Below are 17247 nucleotides of genomic sequence, written 5' to 3' on the forward strand. Positions count from 1 at the left end.
GCCGTGATTCAGGAAGATAAACGTGCCAGACTGAAGAGGCGGAAAGGAAGGTCGGCAATGTCTCAAAAAAAAAAGCTCAATCAGCCATCACACAAGCACAAATAATGTGCACTGTGCGTTTCAGTTGTGCTGACAGTCAATAGGCGGACCTTCCTGTCAAATGTAAGAATGTGTTCTACATTTCAAAATACAAATCTCGTTACTGTATGTGTTAAACAAAAAAATCAGGAAATGCCATTTTGAATCTGTGGACACGAAGCAAATTCTGTTTTCTAATCCCTTATATAACTGGCAAAAGTACTAGTCTTCAGTCTTCAAGGAAAGATACTTGAATGAAAAATGACTCTGATAAAAGTAAAAGTATTGAAATTGCTCCCTTGAGTAAAAGTAAAAAAAACAAATGCTACAAAATGTATGGGGTGCCAAGTGTAAAAAATTTGTATAAAAGTTGTAGCTAACACATTTTCATTATTTATTTCACTTTTCTCATATTTAGCACATTTTCCTACATTGAACATTTAACCACATATATAGAGGTAAAAAAAGCATTAAATCTAAATATTTAAATCTAAATCTAAATGGTATATGTTATAACTAAATGTTAAATCTAAGTCTAAATGTTAAATCTAAGTCTAAATGTTAAATCTAAGTCTAAATGTTAAATCTTATATATAAACGTTAAATGTTAAATCTAAATGTTGGAATACGTCTGCTGAGCACACCAACGTTCAAATGCAGCTCGTCCACCTGCCATGACAGCACGCTCGATCTCCATCGCATGGAGAGAACCAGCCATACTCACCCAGGCAGGCATCGGTGAAGGGTGAAGAGGTGGGTGGGATCGGCTTTGTGTGTCTCTGCTTGTGTATTGGTTGAAGTTACAAGGGGCGGGGTCAATTAGCATATGTGCGAAACATTTATGTTCGACATTTAGATTTAGATTTAACATTTAACATGTAGATATAAGATTAAGAATTTAGATATGATATATAACATTTAGATTTAGATTTAAACATTTAGATTTAACATTTAACATTTAGACTTAGATTTAACATTTAGACTTAGATTTAACATTTAGATTTAACATTTAACATTTAGATATAACATAACATTTAGATATAACATATACCATTTAGATTTTAATATTTATATTTAATGCTTTTACCTCTTTATGTGTGGTTAAATGTGTTAAATGTAGGAAAATGTGCTAAATATGAGAAAAGTGAAATAAATAATGAAAATGTGTTAGCTCCGACTTTCATACTAAATTTTTACACTTGGCATCCCATAAAAATGTACTTAAGTAAAAAAGTAAAACAAATAAGACAGGGATTTAAATCTGTCTCTTTTATTTTTCTAAGAACTTGTAGAATACTGGTGCATGGAAACAAGTTCAATCTGTTACCCTTCTTGAACACCTGGATAATTTAGTACTCATAATATATACAATTTGTAAATAAAATGTGTGAGGAAAAAAAAAAATGCAAATGCTCAATTAAACCCAGAGCAGCTTTGATAATTAACATTTTTAAAAACTTGTTAATCATAACACTAAGGGCCCTGCCTAACAGAAAAAAGCTCAAACTACAAACATTTTGCATCTTTTTACATTGTGGCGCCATCTTCGAAAGTGTTGAAAGTAACTAGCTCATTTTTAAAATGTAAGGAGGAGAAAGTGCAGATATTTATTTTAAAAAGTAAAGAGTAAAAGTGAAAAGTCACCAAAAAATAAACACTCAAGTAAAGTACAAATACCAGAAGAAACTACTTAAGTACACTAAGGAAATATTTGTCACTTGTCACCTCTGATCCCTTATCGTAGCTCATGGTGCTCCGTGTTGTGTGTGTCTTCGTATATTTTGTCACATTACTCACGGCTTGACTAAGATCTGAGACTGATGAGAAGGTGTTTAGGTAAGTAGAGCTGGTTAGTGAGTGGGTTATCCTCCAACAGTTCCCTGTAAATGTGAATCCTTCATTAAGGCACAGCAGTGAGGGCTGATAAAGAGAATTAGTTCACACTGATTAATGTCACGTGTCGCTCAAAATGTCTCGAACCGTATGAATCACTGAGCTTCAAACACATTTATGCAGACACACACACACACGCACACACACACAACAGAAAATGTGCTTTTATTTACTTTAATCTCATGTCATTTTTAGAAGAATCATCATCACAGTATTGAAAGGTCAACAGGTTCACACACACACGCACACACACGCACGCACGCACGCACACACACACACACTGTCTTCCTTGGAGATTAGTCACAGTTTGGTCGCCCCCCGAGGTGCTTCACAAGAGACCAGTCGTCATGAGAGACTTCCACACATAAAGAAAAGCGTGCGCGTGTGTGTGTGTGCCTTCTTTAGCCCTCGGGCTCAACAGATGTTGCTTTGATGCCAAGACACATTGTAAACACTATCTCTGCCATGTTTTAAAGGTATTTAACTGAAACACATTGAAGATGAAGATCAGAATTTTTAACTTGAAAATACACATTTCCAAGTCATATTGAACGCAGCATTAGATGTACTGTTGAAGGTCGTAGGTGGACTTCCGGGATCTGCAAATTTCTGCCTCTAGGTGGTGCAAATCTCGACATTATATATATATGTATATATATATATATATATATATATATATATATATTTTTTTTTTTTTTTTTTTTTTTAAAGTAGGGACAGTACATATCAATGAACATTCAAAACAGTGTAAATATGTCAGATTATAGCCAAAGGCTAATTTCCATCTGTTGTCCCTAGACAGGCTGATTTAATAAAATGTCACTCTTAACTATAAAACATGGCGAGACAAGGATTACATACAGGACAAGGAACATAGGGATCATACAATACAGTAACTTTTCATTTAAATGGAACATTGTGGCCTTTTGATATAAAACAAGATTTTGAGGTTGTTTAATCATCTTTCACTCTTAAAATGTATGAAGGTTTGCAACCTTTTCAATAAGTTCAGTCAAAGTTTAAATGCCAGTTTTAAACATTTGGTTTAGAACAAATCAGTGTACATAAATATTTGTTATGCCATAACTTTTGACTCGTGCTCAGAGCTTCATTTGGAGCAAGATCTGGCCCCTCCCAGATTTTGATCTGCACTTATTTGTTTGGACCAGCGCCTCATTTTCTAAAGTATTTTTTTTCAGCACCTCATTTGATTTTAGGTGTTTTGATTCAATGTTTAAGTATTATGAAATCACTGGAATATTCATTGAACACACAAAATTGAATGTAAAAATGAAAAGTCAGGCCACGCCCCCACGCTACGTCTAAACTAAATTGTTATTTTGCGCAAAAATTGTTTCTCTGTCAGCTTGGAAGACAAAAAATGGCTAAAAAAGGCAGCTGGATTTAAAGAGCTTTTTTGAGCCAATAAGTGAGGCTAAGCCTGAGATAAAGGTTGTTTCTGTGGAAAAGAACAGCAGCAGTTAGCATAGCGAGTAGCAGCACCTGTAGCAGTGATGCTAATGCAGGAGAACTTGCCTCCAACAGACAGGACACAGAAGGAGAACTATCCAGGGGACATGAGGAGAACTCAGGGACAGATAGAAGAGAAGGAGACAATGGACATTAAGACCAGGGAAGTTTGGACAGGCAGTTTAAAGACAAGATGAGCTGCTGCTATTGGTTAATGAAAGACAAGACAGGCCTCGGCTGTGTAATATATGAAAAAGTTGTGAGGATACAAAGGGCTGATGTTTTTGGTTGTTTTTGTCTCTCCCTTACTGCTGGAACAACACTCAGCATGTGTTCCAGGACCTGCAGATTTACAAATGAAGCACTGCTCGTGCTCAAACAGAGCAGGTGGTCTATATGGTCCTCAATAATGTTTTGGCTCACGTCTGTTATTTCTGAATCCAAGTATCCCTTTGTCCAACTGCAAGATTTTGCTTAGAATACTATGAAAAAAAAAAAAAAAAACATTTATGGTGGTCAGGGTTATTTGTAGTCATTTAGTTGCCAGATTCCTCGAGCCTGACGGAGGGGGTCTGAATACCTGTCAACTCAGCACCGCACCATAACCGGAAGTCAACTATAGAGCATAATGATGTTAACACACATTATAAAGAATCTGAATTTGTAAATAAGTGGAAAGAAACAGTATGTATAGTGACTCATGAATAGATGTATTTCTATAGTTTTTATCACAGTTTCTCGTCACTCATGGTGTGGGACCAAGACTGACCCTTGTATTTTCAGTTCATGTTCTAATTAAGATCATTTTCATCATTATTATTATTTTAAACTAAAAATAAACATTACAAAACCTTGTGTTTTTAATGCTTTCATTCTCTCTCTCTCTCTCTCACTCTCTCTCAAGTACCCCCTGTAGTGCCATTGTGTACCCCTAGGGATGCATGTACCCCCAATTGAAAAACACTGGTCTATATTATATACAGTAAGGATGTATTTATAGCAGTTTTAATGAGATGCTATTCCAACAGTGAAAGGAGTGACATGGGAACAAAATCAATTTATACACTGTTTGTGAATTGGTCTTTGTCACATATGAATTGTGTGTGTGTGTGTGTGTGTGTGTGTGTGTGTGTGTGTGTGTGTGTGTGTGTGTGTGTGTGTGTGTGTGTGTGTGTGTGTGTGTGTGTGTGTGAGGGCTGCTAAAACAGTCCTGGGTGTCGTGTGCAGGGGTCAGCAGCTGTGAAAGTGAAAGTGTGATGGTGGAAAGGTCTCCTAGCAGCAGTAAATGAAATGCTCCTCTGCTTTCATTTCTCCATCAGACAAGCCACTGACTCAAGAGCTTCCATGCACCCACACACAAACAGCTCGTCAACACTGTGACCAGTTCACGACTCCCTCGGGCTCCCAGTGCTCATAGATCTCAGAGCAGGTTCTCCACGCTAAAACCTTCTGCAGTCGCTTCCAACGTGTTTGTCCTCAGCACCGTCTCTCAGTGTGAGCTAGGATGGAAGGATTGTTGCTATTATTTCACTCTGATCTCACACTAATTATCCATCTATGTTGTAAGTCAATACACAATGTTAGATGAAGCAGAGTTGAGCACGTCCGTTGCTTTGAATCCTCTCACAGTCACTGCAACATCTCAGTAAAGATCTAGTGTGTTTGTGTCTATGGTTATAGAAATCTGGGTAGCTTCTGTGACGGCTTTAAAACAAGTGAATCCTACATTGGCCACAGTTACATGGGAGCTTTAATTCTTCTTTAATTCAGAATAAAAGTTAAATCCTCTTTAAACTGACCTTGTAAATATTTAATTCCGAATGCAAATTTATTTCCAAATTAAACTTAAATCCAAATTAGGTGACTGGTTTATTTAGATTTTATGGTTTTTGCCCATTGCTTGAACACATTTTGCAAAACATGGCTCATTGTGTCAGAACTCTAAACACAAGCAAATAAGACACAGCACTGGGAGATAAACCATCCACATTTATATCAAATTAAAACTCTGCTATCATAACCTAACAATCCGTTGTCAAAATGTCACTGTAGTGACAAAATGATACCCACTTCTATCATATGAATACATTTTCAGATGAGCAGCAACACACTAGTCTACGTTATATAAAACACTGCATGAAATACTCAATTATAAATAATTACAGTAATGTATTTCACAGTACAGTAATTTCAGTTAAAGCAGAAATAAAACAAACAATACACTACTGTAAACACAGACAAACACAATTGTGTGCAAGTGGGCTTCTGGATCCATCCGTCTGTGGTGGTCTGACCACAGGATCTCATCTACATCACAAGTAATGTCTTTTCTCTTTTCTAAATTATCCACTTTCTGCAGAAGAGGCATACGGGCATGTGGTTGGCGGTCATATATACCATCGCTAAGCAAAGTCCAATATAGAATTCAGAAATGGTGAGTAACAGGGGCTAGTACACAACTTTAAATGGATCCTGGTTGGTGAACCAGTTCTGGACCAGAGCACATCTGTTCACAACACAACACACAGTGGGTAAATGAAAATACTTAGACACACAACTGAAAGCACTTACTTTTAAGAACTTTGCAGGCATGGAGGCAGCGAGAGGCAGGAAGAGGGAGATAGAGAGAGGAGGACATGGTCGAAGAGGCCATGCAAGGACAATTATTTCTGATGACATAAGAGCAACTTTGGTGGACCATGTCACAAACTATGGTCTGACTATGAGGGGAAATAATCACATTTCTAGATGCACTTCATGATGCAGTCGTACAGGATAGACCAGTTGTTGTCTGGGATAATGTTAGTTTCCATCAGGCTGCTCTGGTCCACAACTGGCTCATTAACCAGCATCCATTGGTATTGTGTACTTTCCCCCTTACTCACCATTTCTGCTTGGAGATTCTGCATATATGACCACCAACCACATGCCTGTATGATTCTTCTGCAGGCAATGGAACAAGCCATTGGGATGTTGATGAGACGACAGGATCCATAAGCCCACTTGCTCACATTTTTCTGTGTTTACAGTAGTGTATTTCTTGTTTTATTTCTGCTTTAATTGAATTTACTGTACTGTAAAATACATTACTGTAATTAATTTAAATTGAGTATTTCATTTTTTGGTTGATGTGAAAATGTTCCTTCTGTGGAACTGAATAAAAACAGTGAAAACTAAAGACTGCAGTGTTTTATATAAAGTAGACTAGTGTGAAAGCGCATTCATATGATAGAAGTGGGTATCATTTTGTTACTACAGTGACATTTTGGCAATGGATTGTTAGGTTATGATAGCAGAGTTTTAATTTGATATAAATGTGAATGGTTTATTTCCCAGTGTTGTCTTATTTGCTTGTGTTTAGAGTTCTGACACAATGAGCCATGTTTCGCTAAACGTGTTCAAGCAATGGACAAAAACTGTAATGCGAGCCTTAGAAGACATGGGTGTAATGAAAAGACTGGATGGACGGACATTCAACCTGGATATGGAGTACTGCATGCACAGGCTGTAATATCACCAAATGTATCATTGTAAATGCTACTATCTTTACCAGGGAGCAAATATGTATTCCTGGTTATTGTTTTCTGGAGTTTTACTGGGCTGTATTTACCAGTGATTAGTTCCGAGCTCCTTCTGCTCCGCAGACCAAAATGAAACCGTATGTTATTGTTGAGCTGCTGCTTCAAAACTACAATTAAAATAAAAGTGAAAACACTTCTCATGTGGTCTTCTATGTTGGAGCTGACAATAAAAGGTTTGTTGTGTGTTTTTTTCCCGATAGACGTGATACCTAAAGCAGAATTAAATAAAGCTGAATAAACCTGTTTTCCATGTCAACCTCAATTCCCAATTACTAAGTCCGTGTAAACACGAAGCAGAACATTTTAATTCCGAATAATTTAATTCTGAATAAAAAAACATTTAACTGCGGTCGTTGTGGCTGGGTCACATCTCATGCTTTATTCACTGAAAACTGCTTAACAGATGGATTTTAAATATGATTTTTACTATTATGTTTGGTAAAAATTAGGAATGTAACAGATACAAAATCTACTATATAAAATTCAAAGGTGCACAAAATAAAATCTAGCACAAAAACGTTGATATAGTGGATTCTCCATCAACTCACAAGTCAGTTGTGTGTACTGTATAGTGATTTTTTTGTAATTTGATAAATAATCAGCAGAATTTCAATAAAAAAAAATTACTTCCAAGCAGTAATGCATGAGGGACAATTACAGCACAGACATAACAATGTAGTCTTTCATCCTCCATATTGTTCTTGTCCCTCTGCAGGGAAAAACAGATGAATGCATGGTGAGTGCTCAGAGCAGCACAAAGAGAGACCAAGGGTGACCTTTGAGAGGATTATGGGATTTGTTTTAAAACATTGCGAGAAGGCAATATGGCAGATGGAGTCTCTAAAAAAGTACTATTGAGTAGAGAATCACTGCAAATCAAAATTGGCAAGCAAAAAAATAAGAGGATCACTTCACAGATGTAAGTCCATGGTGACACCACGATAGGTTAAATCAGTGTTTCTCAAATAGGGGTACGTGTAACCCTCGGGGCACGTGATGGCACTACTGCTTGAGAAAAGGAAGTGGAAAATTAACAAAAAAAAGTGTCAGCCTTAACAGACATAAGATGACCGAAAATGATAAAAACTATAGAAATAAATCTATTAGGAGCTCCTAAATCAGTGTTTTTCAATCTTGGGGTCGGGACCCCATGTATATATATAAATAAATATATATATATATATATCAGCCGCACGCATGCACATCTCTCCTCCGCCGATCACTGTCTCCCACACGGACACGAACAGCCGCGGACATTAACACACTGCAGGTGAGGAAACTGCGTCACGAAAAGATTTAGGGAAGCAACTGAAATACCACCCTTTATTTCAGATCTTAGCGAATACCTTAGTGAACACCTTAGTGTGTCCTAGCATTCAAAGTTTGAAGCAGAAGTAGTAACTATTCTCTTTGTATGTCCTTACTGTCCTTGCTGCTCATCAATTTTGTTCCAAAACAAGATAGTAAACTTTTTCATGTGCTTATTCAGCAGCTTTCAAGTAAAAACACCAACTCATTCTGACAGATTACATCCCACCCCTTGGGAATATCATTCGCCGCCATGGACTAACATATACCTTCTACGCCGAAGATACACAACCCTACCGTTCTACAAAAACAATCACCCCTGGCACAGTCTCCACCCTAAAAAACTGCCTCTCTGAAATAAAATCATGGATGACTACCAACTTATCATCATTCCTCTTAAATCTCTCCGCTCAGAATTTCACACTTTCTATCGATGATCACATGGTCACCCCTCCCCACAGATCAGAAACCTCCCCTACACTCTCTTTCCAACCCCACATCCGCCAAATCACTAAAACAGCCTTCTTACATTTTCAAAACATCGCCCGCCTTCGTCCGACTCTCCTCAAACCTGCCGCAGAAGCCCTAACCCATGCTTTCCTTTCCTCCAGACTCAATTACTGCAATAGCCTCCTCTATGGTCTTCCCTCCACCCACCTACAAAAACTCTAACATGCTCAAAACTCAGCAACCAGACTACTCACCAAACCTCCTCCAGAGATCACATCACCCCTGTACTTTAACAACTACACTAGCTCTCCATAAAACAGTGTATCCACTTCAATATCCTGCTCATCACCTACACATTCGTTAATAACCTGCCGCCAGTTCCCCCCCACCCCACCCCCAATACCCCTCTGATCTGACCTCTTACAGCACTTTCAGCTGTCTCACTGTCTCCAATCCTCTGACTCCAACTTCCTCACTCCCATTTTCAATTCCAAGCACCGTAGTTTGAGGGATAGAGGCTTCGCCACAGACGCCCCAACCCTCTGGAACTCTCTCCCTCCAAACAGCCGTGCCTCAAACTCACTACAATCTTTCATAACACAGTTAAAACATCTCTAGAACGGAAGAAAAAGCAAGGGTGAGGAACGTGCGGTAAGGGGCACTAGCAGTTTTGAATATGTCCGAATGTTGAGTATCCAGCTTCTTCCCATGACCTCCTGCTCCGTGAAAACTCAACAGAAATATTACAGAATTCCCACTCAAAATAAATACCTTGTAAACTTGTGAAAGCTCAACATTCTCAACCAGTCATTTAGAGCCAGTGTTGCATTAGTTTGTAGGTTTTGAAAAACCAGTTTTCAAAAAGATTAGGTTGTCAATCAAATGGGGAAAAAAATATTAATGTGATTCAGCAAACTCACATAACGTTTTTAAAAGCAACACTCAGAGGTACAGTATGTATGGGTGGTTTACAGCATGACCTCTAACTATATGTTGATTTGTGCTGTGTGCCAGTAACCAATTATATGGCTTGAATTGTGCTGAGCTAACACCCCACATGGGGTCATAAAACAACATTTCTACTTCATAGCTTGGTGCTGCTGGTGTTATTTGGGGCGATGCCGCAGAAAGTATGAGTGACTGAGCAAATGAGAAATATGTCCCATTGGCAAACAAGACCAAACAAGGCAGTCATCTAGAAGTGAGACTTGATCATCAGACAGACTGAGCCGAGCCCGGAGATTCTGCTGGTCACTCCCCTACATATGTTCTCTGCAGTGCTCCAAACTCATTACACATTACACACTTTGATCCTGCTGCTTCACATGTCCATCTGCTGCACACACACACAGTCGCACGCACGCACGCACACACACACACACACACTGAAAAGCTACAGCAGGCATTCACACGTACGCTGAGCCAAAGCTTTGATTAATAAATACAACTGGAATGGAAGGTTGGCTGATTTCTGTGTCCAGGGATAGCAGCTCAACACACATTTAAAAACCAGGTTTCTGAGTTAGAAACAAGTTGATGTCGAGAAATATAATCTGTAATTCTCAATCCATCTCTCCATCATTAAAATGATCATTAGTTGTACTCCATCTTCTCTCTGTCAGCATTAACACAGTACTGGTGTGAGGATGTTCATCCAAACTAAATCCAAATCTACCATCTGTCTGTGTGTTTTTGTGCCATGCAATGGACTGGTGACCTGTCCAGTATGTACCCCTGGCTAGCACCCAATGAGAGCTGGAGATAGGCACCAGCAGACCCTGAAAAGGAGCAAGCAGGTTGGATAAATAGATGGATGGATGGATGGATGGATGGTACTATTCAGATTATCAATGAAGGAAACATTTCCAAAGTTTAGGAAGTCTTTGCACTGAGTACAGCCAGAGAAAGTATTCCCCTCAGGTCAAGCAGGAGTACTGTGTGAGTTTTGTTTCTGCATCTAAGAATACAGAGCTGTTGATATATTTGTCTATAAGGCAAGTACAATGTTTGTTTTTTTCTAAAGCTTAAATGTAATTCTAAGAGCTGACTTTGTTTAAGGTACAGCAGGTGTTGGTGAGTGGGTAGTTCTTCCCCCTTTAACTTCTTTTTACTGGAGGTAATGTTAAAAATCCAAGTTTGATGATAAGATGTTAAGAAAACAAGCAATGTCAAAGAAAATGTTTGGCAAGAATACAATCTTATCCCACACAGGAATCATTTCCTCCAGTGCAAGGTGTAAATTATCAACTGTTTCTTTAAAACGCTTTAGGCCTCACTCTGCATAAAACACAGGCTCATTATCTGTCAGCTAGCAAGTTGATATTCACCATTAGAACTATAAGAAAAGGAAAAGGATAGATATTCTCCTGTTCTCTACAGAACAAAGAGTGACTAAAAACCAGTGACTTGCCATGAGCACTAGGGTTGGGTAGGCAGGGTGTTGTAAATCGAGACCACAAATGTCAACACCAATGATAATTCCATATGTTTCTGCTGGCAAGTGTTAATTCAATTCAATTGAACTTTATTTGTATAGCGCATCTTACAACAAAGTCATCTCAATGCGCTTATCAAAATATAAAATTCATAATAAGGAAGAAAAAAACCCAACAAGATCCACATGAACAAGCATTTAGCCATCTAACAAAATCAACATCATAAACCATTAGAGAAACATGAATAATTATTTAATAGAAGCCTCCATACTCTCCCATCAAAGGTCTGGTAACTCAGGTGTTGGTCTCCCATCTTTTGAAAGCTGTTGTTTTTCCTCAAAAGAAAGTTTCTTTATCGTCTCCAACGCTGTCATCCTGCCTGTAGTGTTATCCCGCCCACTAGCTAGAGAACGTAACAGCTGGATCAATTCACTAATGCACTGTGAACTTATGAATAGCATTTAGCATAGCACGGTTACATCCAAAGGCAGGGTACAGAGCTGCCTTTTCACGTAAATGGTTTTCAATCTTAGGGAACTGCACATGCGCAAACACATAAAAATACGCTATGGGGCCAGAGGCAGAACAGCAATGTGCTTTAAGGAGAGGGTGTGGCCTCCTCTTGCCTTACAGCGGCATAAGACTGTGCAGTGTCTCTTGGGCTATGAAAAGCACAAAATGCTAACACTTTCAAACTTATGGGTACTGTAAGCTATCAGAAATGGAAAAATAAATAAGTTATAATTATTTTATAATTAAAACAATTAATCAAAATATCAATTACTACCCTGCCTACCCTGACTGCACATCACTGCTAAAACTCTGAAACCATAAAAAAAAAAGAATCTGTGCGATGGGTGTTTTGCCAAATTTAAACTTCACTGACCTCAGGAACCAGAAAGTAACTCAAATTCTTTCTTGATTTAAGATCCCACTCCTGTGGCACTTCATCAGTGAGCCTGACTTTGCTTTGGTCGTTCAGAAGCCAAAAAGTTTAACTGCTCTGAGAAAGGAAAAGAACTACATGAGCAAATCTAAACCAAGCTTTAAAATGGAGACCCCATTTTGAAAAAAAAAAGTTTTCTACACAACAAACAGTGTGAACAGATAAAGAAGAGCAAGACATCTATTTTTCTAATGCTGCTGAATAGAATATGCAGCATAGGAACCCTTCTCTTTTTATCTTAACTTATTATTTAGATAAAAACTTTCCAGTTTAGGTTAAAACACCTGTTTAACAAAGCACTTTAAAGGGAGCAAATGGAACTAATTGTGCACATGAACCCTCTCTGTCCACACCTAGAGAAGATTCAAAAAATGGTGAGGGTATTTAAAATAATATGTAGAGCTCCAAATAAACATGGTAAGCTTATTGGTTTGTGTGTGTGTGTGTGTGTGTGTGTGTGTGTGTGTGTGTGTGTGTGTGTGTGTGTGTGTGTGTGTGTGTGTGTGTGTGTGTGCGTGTGTATCTCAGGTGAATGTGACTCACTGTGTACAGTGCTTTGAGACTAAAGTGCAGTGTATTTGCATATAGAAAATCCAATGATATGATTCAGGATTAAATATTCAGATGTGAGAATAAACACAGTCACAGCTGATGAGAATAAACCACAGAGTGGCCAAAAGCATCAATAGCTGTAGAAACGCACTCACTGTCAAGCATAGCACAATTGCACGTGCCTTTCAGTTTTCATACATCTGGATTTACAGTGGGATTTAGACAAAAAGAATATCTATATTGTCAGGATATGTCTAAACAAAGAGATGAATCAACTCAGCAAAGAGAAGCTAAAGTAATAACTGATGAAAAAGTGAATGGAAAACAAAGCCTGCCTCAGACCTTTACAGTCATGAATACTACACGTTACAGTGACACAATGGTGAGGAGGTGATAAGAAAGAGTCGTCACAGTCGAGTGTTAGTGTCGTGAAGCGTGCCCAGATGGTCGTCTGTTGTCATGAGTCAGGCCAGGATTATTCCAATGCCTGAATACATCCACACAGCGGCTGTAAACCCTGTACGGCAGATCAACAAAGAGGCTAAGCTTCCTTTAGTATTACTGCCCACACGCTAAATTAATTATTATGCTATCAACAGTGAGCCAAACCAGCAGATAACGACAAACCAGACAAACACGGCAAACAACAGACCGTTTCCAGGGTGTTGCCAAAGAAAAAGATAAGAAATATGTTATCTGTTTCAGACACTCATTTATTTTAGGCTCCATCTGAATTTTCTAAATGCTCATGTGGATTTGCAGCAGTAACTGCTGCCTGTCCATTGTTCTGCCAAACTGCTGCCATCATTAGCTACACTTAAATGGCATTACACATTGAGAACTGCAGATTAGCTTGAGGACTGTGTTCATGGAGAATGGAATTCTCACAAAGGCTAAATCGTCATTCAGACCATTACAAGAAAATTGCCTCTGAATAACATGGACTGTGTGTTGGAATTGCATGAACCCCTCCAACCTAAGTCTTTGATTTGAAGAAGAAATTTGTAATTAAATCAAGACAGCAAACACTGGAGGAAACGGCCCACAGAAGACTGCCTTCTGATCACAAGGCACATCTGTGTCAAATCACACTAAATGGTTCAGCGTTATTGTTTGGATGCTGTTCTCTTTTCTTTTTTCTAAATCACAATCGCACTTTAACACAATGAAATAAAGCCGTTAAAACAGATAAAACATGCAAAAACTGAACATTTCAGACTCCAGATCCTTCACCGATCCACCACGCTCTGACCAAAAACAGAAAATAATAATATTTTTATTTTGATACCTTATCCAAAAATAATACAAATACTCATTATTAGTGATAATTTTCAGAAGATCTGTAGACGTGAAAGCATGTGTTATTGTAAAAGGTGAACATTGGTGATAACGCTCGTATAAAAGGAACGCTTAACACTTGAGGCTCTAATTTGCCTCCCATTAGGTCGGGCTTTGGCTGGCCGAGCTCTCTGGATCGATGGATGTGGGTTTCTGATGGTGTGACATCTAATTACTCCTCTGAGCACAAAGATGATGATAGCAATCCAATATGTTGTCAGTTTTTGTCATATCGGAGTTCCTAAATTAGCGTAACTGGTTTTGATTGATCTTCAATTAGTTAACCGAAACAATCCTAATGTTGAATTCACTTCTTCTTTCTTTGTTTTGTTCTTTTTAGATTTTTGTGTTGTTAACATGGGGCTTTGTTTTGAGGTGATCCTTGTCCTGAGAGCGTGGGACGGGTCGGCGAACGTCCCCGTGCTGTGGACTGGAGATTGTAGTGGTCAGGTATATCTTAAAACAATCAGCGGCCTGATGAATTGGCTGAACAGCTGATGTATGGCTGAAATCGGAGAGGTATTTGGAAAAGGTTTGAGTCAGGGAAATGCACCTCATCAATCAGCATGATTAAACGTTTTGGCTGTGCTGAAACAAACTGAACAGCGTAAGGGCCTTAAAGCCGCAGTCGGATGGTCTCAGAGGTCCAAAGGCGAAGCCCCGTGAAGGGATTCGTCTCATGTATTGGCACTTTCAGTCAGCCTGAGTGGCTTTGTGTTTACAAGAATGCCTCTGAGCTGGAGTGTGGGGCATTGGAGCAATTAGCATTTAGATTTAGGAGCAAATTAATGGCTGAATCCCATTCCTTTCAAAAAGCTAAGCAACAAATTAGAGGTTTGTTAATTAGTTGTTGGTGGGTAGTTATCCTCTAATAAGAGTAGAGTGAGATGACATAAACAGTGAGTGCACTAATGTTTCCTTTTCTTTTATTCTGCACACATGGAACAGCCACCCAGCTTCTCCACACATTACCACCAGCAGACCACACATGAGCGCCCTATGGGCAAATCCATTGTAGCCAAAGCCAATATTTCTAGCATGGTGTCAGCAGCTTTACATATTTAAAGCCACTAATGGTTTCCTGAAAACTGCTTTCAGTCCCACACAAACACAGTAAGCTTGGAAGAAAGTTTCACAGGCTGTTGTTCGAAACATAACGACACAAAACCCACGAGTCCGTTTGAATAAAGACTCAACATTCAGTCTAAACCAGGCATTGTATCAACAAGCATCTCCAATAAACACCATTCTAATAAACATTCTGCTGTGGAAATGATTTATTAGCTTATTTCAGGGTTGGGGTCAATTATAATTATAATTCGATAATTGGTAATTAATTACAATTATGATGTTATCATAATTAAAGTTGTAATTAAAAACATAAGTTGCTGTTGTAATTGAGTTCAGATAATTGACTTTGTAATTGTAATTGCCAGGAACATTTTATAAAAACTGTCATTTACAATGTAATTAAATGCAAAACTGGGAACCATGTTAAAGTTCTGTGTTTGAAGTTTAACCATTAGTTCTTTTGAGGATTATTGTACCATTTTAAAAAAAGTAGAAATCTAGGGGTATACTAAAGAAAAAAGGCTCAGACACCCACATAATACCAATATTTTCATGTATCAGGAAGCCTAAAAAGGTAACCAAGAGATCAGAAACAAATTAGATGATAGATAATGTTTTTTAGTTTATTTTACAGCTGATTTAAGACATGGGTCAAAGCTGACATATTTTCATAAGAAATGCTAACAGAAAGCTAACACAAGAGAAGGTGATCTTTTATGGGCTTATTTATAAAAGGCTCACTAATTGTAATTAACTGTAACTTTATTAATTGAGAACGTAATTGCAATGGATTTCAGGGGAAATAATAATTGTAATTTCCATTGTAATTGGAAAAAATGCTGGTCAACGTAATCATAATTGCATTGTAATTGAACTTGAATAATTGAAGACGTAATTGTAATTCTAAAGTGTAATTGACCCCGACCCTGGCTTGTGATAAGGAACAACTTAAATCAGTTTAAGAGTTTTAAAATTCAGGTTTGAGACTGAATGCAGCCGACACAGTGAATGGTTTCCATACCTGGTTCTTGTTTTGTTTTTGATTTGTTGTACAGTGTGAAAGGAATCAGCAGGGTTTTTTTTTTTGCTGATTAGCCATTGTGTGAGATTCCCACACATAAAAGACAGTCATGTAAAGAAGATCGGAGCTTTCTATCAGACTTTCTGCCGATAGCATTAATGTTTGATTTATATTCTCAAATAATCACCTGTAAGCATTTACACATACCGCCACACAGATTACATGAAAGCAGAGGTAGAAAATCACAAAGTGAATCTTAGATGTATGGCACTGCATCCATGTTCTGCAATGGTTTAATCAGAGTGGATGAAAAGCTGCAGCACAGACGCTACCTGGAAATATAATCTGCCTCCTCCATTCAAACCAATGACAGCCTAATCACATCCAACACAAGGGCCAGAATACAAGCAGCCAACTTTTATTTCCCTCATATACGGCAATATATCGCTGCCCTGCGGGGATGGCAGTGACATCCATATGCAGGGTAAGAAACAAATTAGAAATTAGGCTGATAGGAAGAGATAAGACGGAGGAGGCAGGAAACGCAGATAGGGATGAAGCTGCCACGATAGATTAATGGTTACTAAATATATGAAAGGAGCCATTAACAGTGGATTCACAACTGGGTCGTAACGAGGCACCGATGAATAACATTTTACAAAGATCTGTCACAAGAAGAACACCAGTGTCCCAAATACTATTAAATATCATGTTCCACAGCATTCAAGGCAACATTTGAAACAAATGAAAAGCCAAAAACAAATCAACAGTGAGAGAATAACACCATATCCATATCATCATATCCAACACAGCACAAACAATAAACGCAGATGTTAGCATCAGAAAGAAAGGAATAAAGGCTCCTTACCTAGAACACCCAGTCGGTAGTTGACAGTAATCACTATCACGTTCCCGTAGCTAGCCAGGATGCTGCCGTCAAACATGTTGCCCGTCCCCTCCATGTAGGAGCCCCCGTGGATGAAGACCATCACAGGTTTGGGGCTTCCACTCTCCCTGATATCTGGAGGAAGGATGGAGGATGATACATTAAAGGTGACATCCATAAATGCAGTTCAAATACATTCCCTCTTGTATCCATTAATT

General features: G+C 38.4%; 1 protein-coding gene across 3 annotated transcripts in view; it reads right to left on the reverse strand.

Annotated features, from left to right (window-relative positions):
• nlgn1 (neuroligin 1) overlaps positions 1–17247 on the reverse strand; it is a 366749-nt gene that overhangs the window by 185245 nt on the left and 164257 nt on the right. For all 3 annotated transcript variants that reach the window (XR_003673863.1, XM_028444111.1, XM_028444110.1), the window contains one exon: positions 17012–17164. Coding sequence is in view for 2 of the 3 variants with exons in the window: in XM_028444111.1 (XP_028299912.1) it covers positions 17012–17164 (153 nt within the window). In the remaining variant the exon portion in view is untranslated. The remainder of the gene's footprint in view (positions 1–17011; positions 17165–17247) is intronic.

The sequence above is a fragment of the Gouania willdenowi genome, chromosome 4, assembly GCF_900634775.1.
Source record: "Gouania willdenowi chromosome 4, fGouWil2.1, whole genome shotgun sequence".
NCBI classification, from domain to species: Eukaryota; Metazoa; Chordata; class Actinopteri; order Blenniiformes; family Gobiesocidae; genus Gouania; species Gouania willdenowi.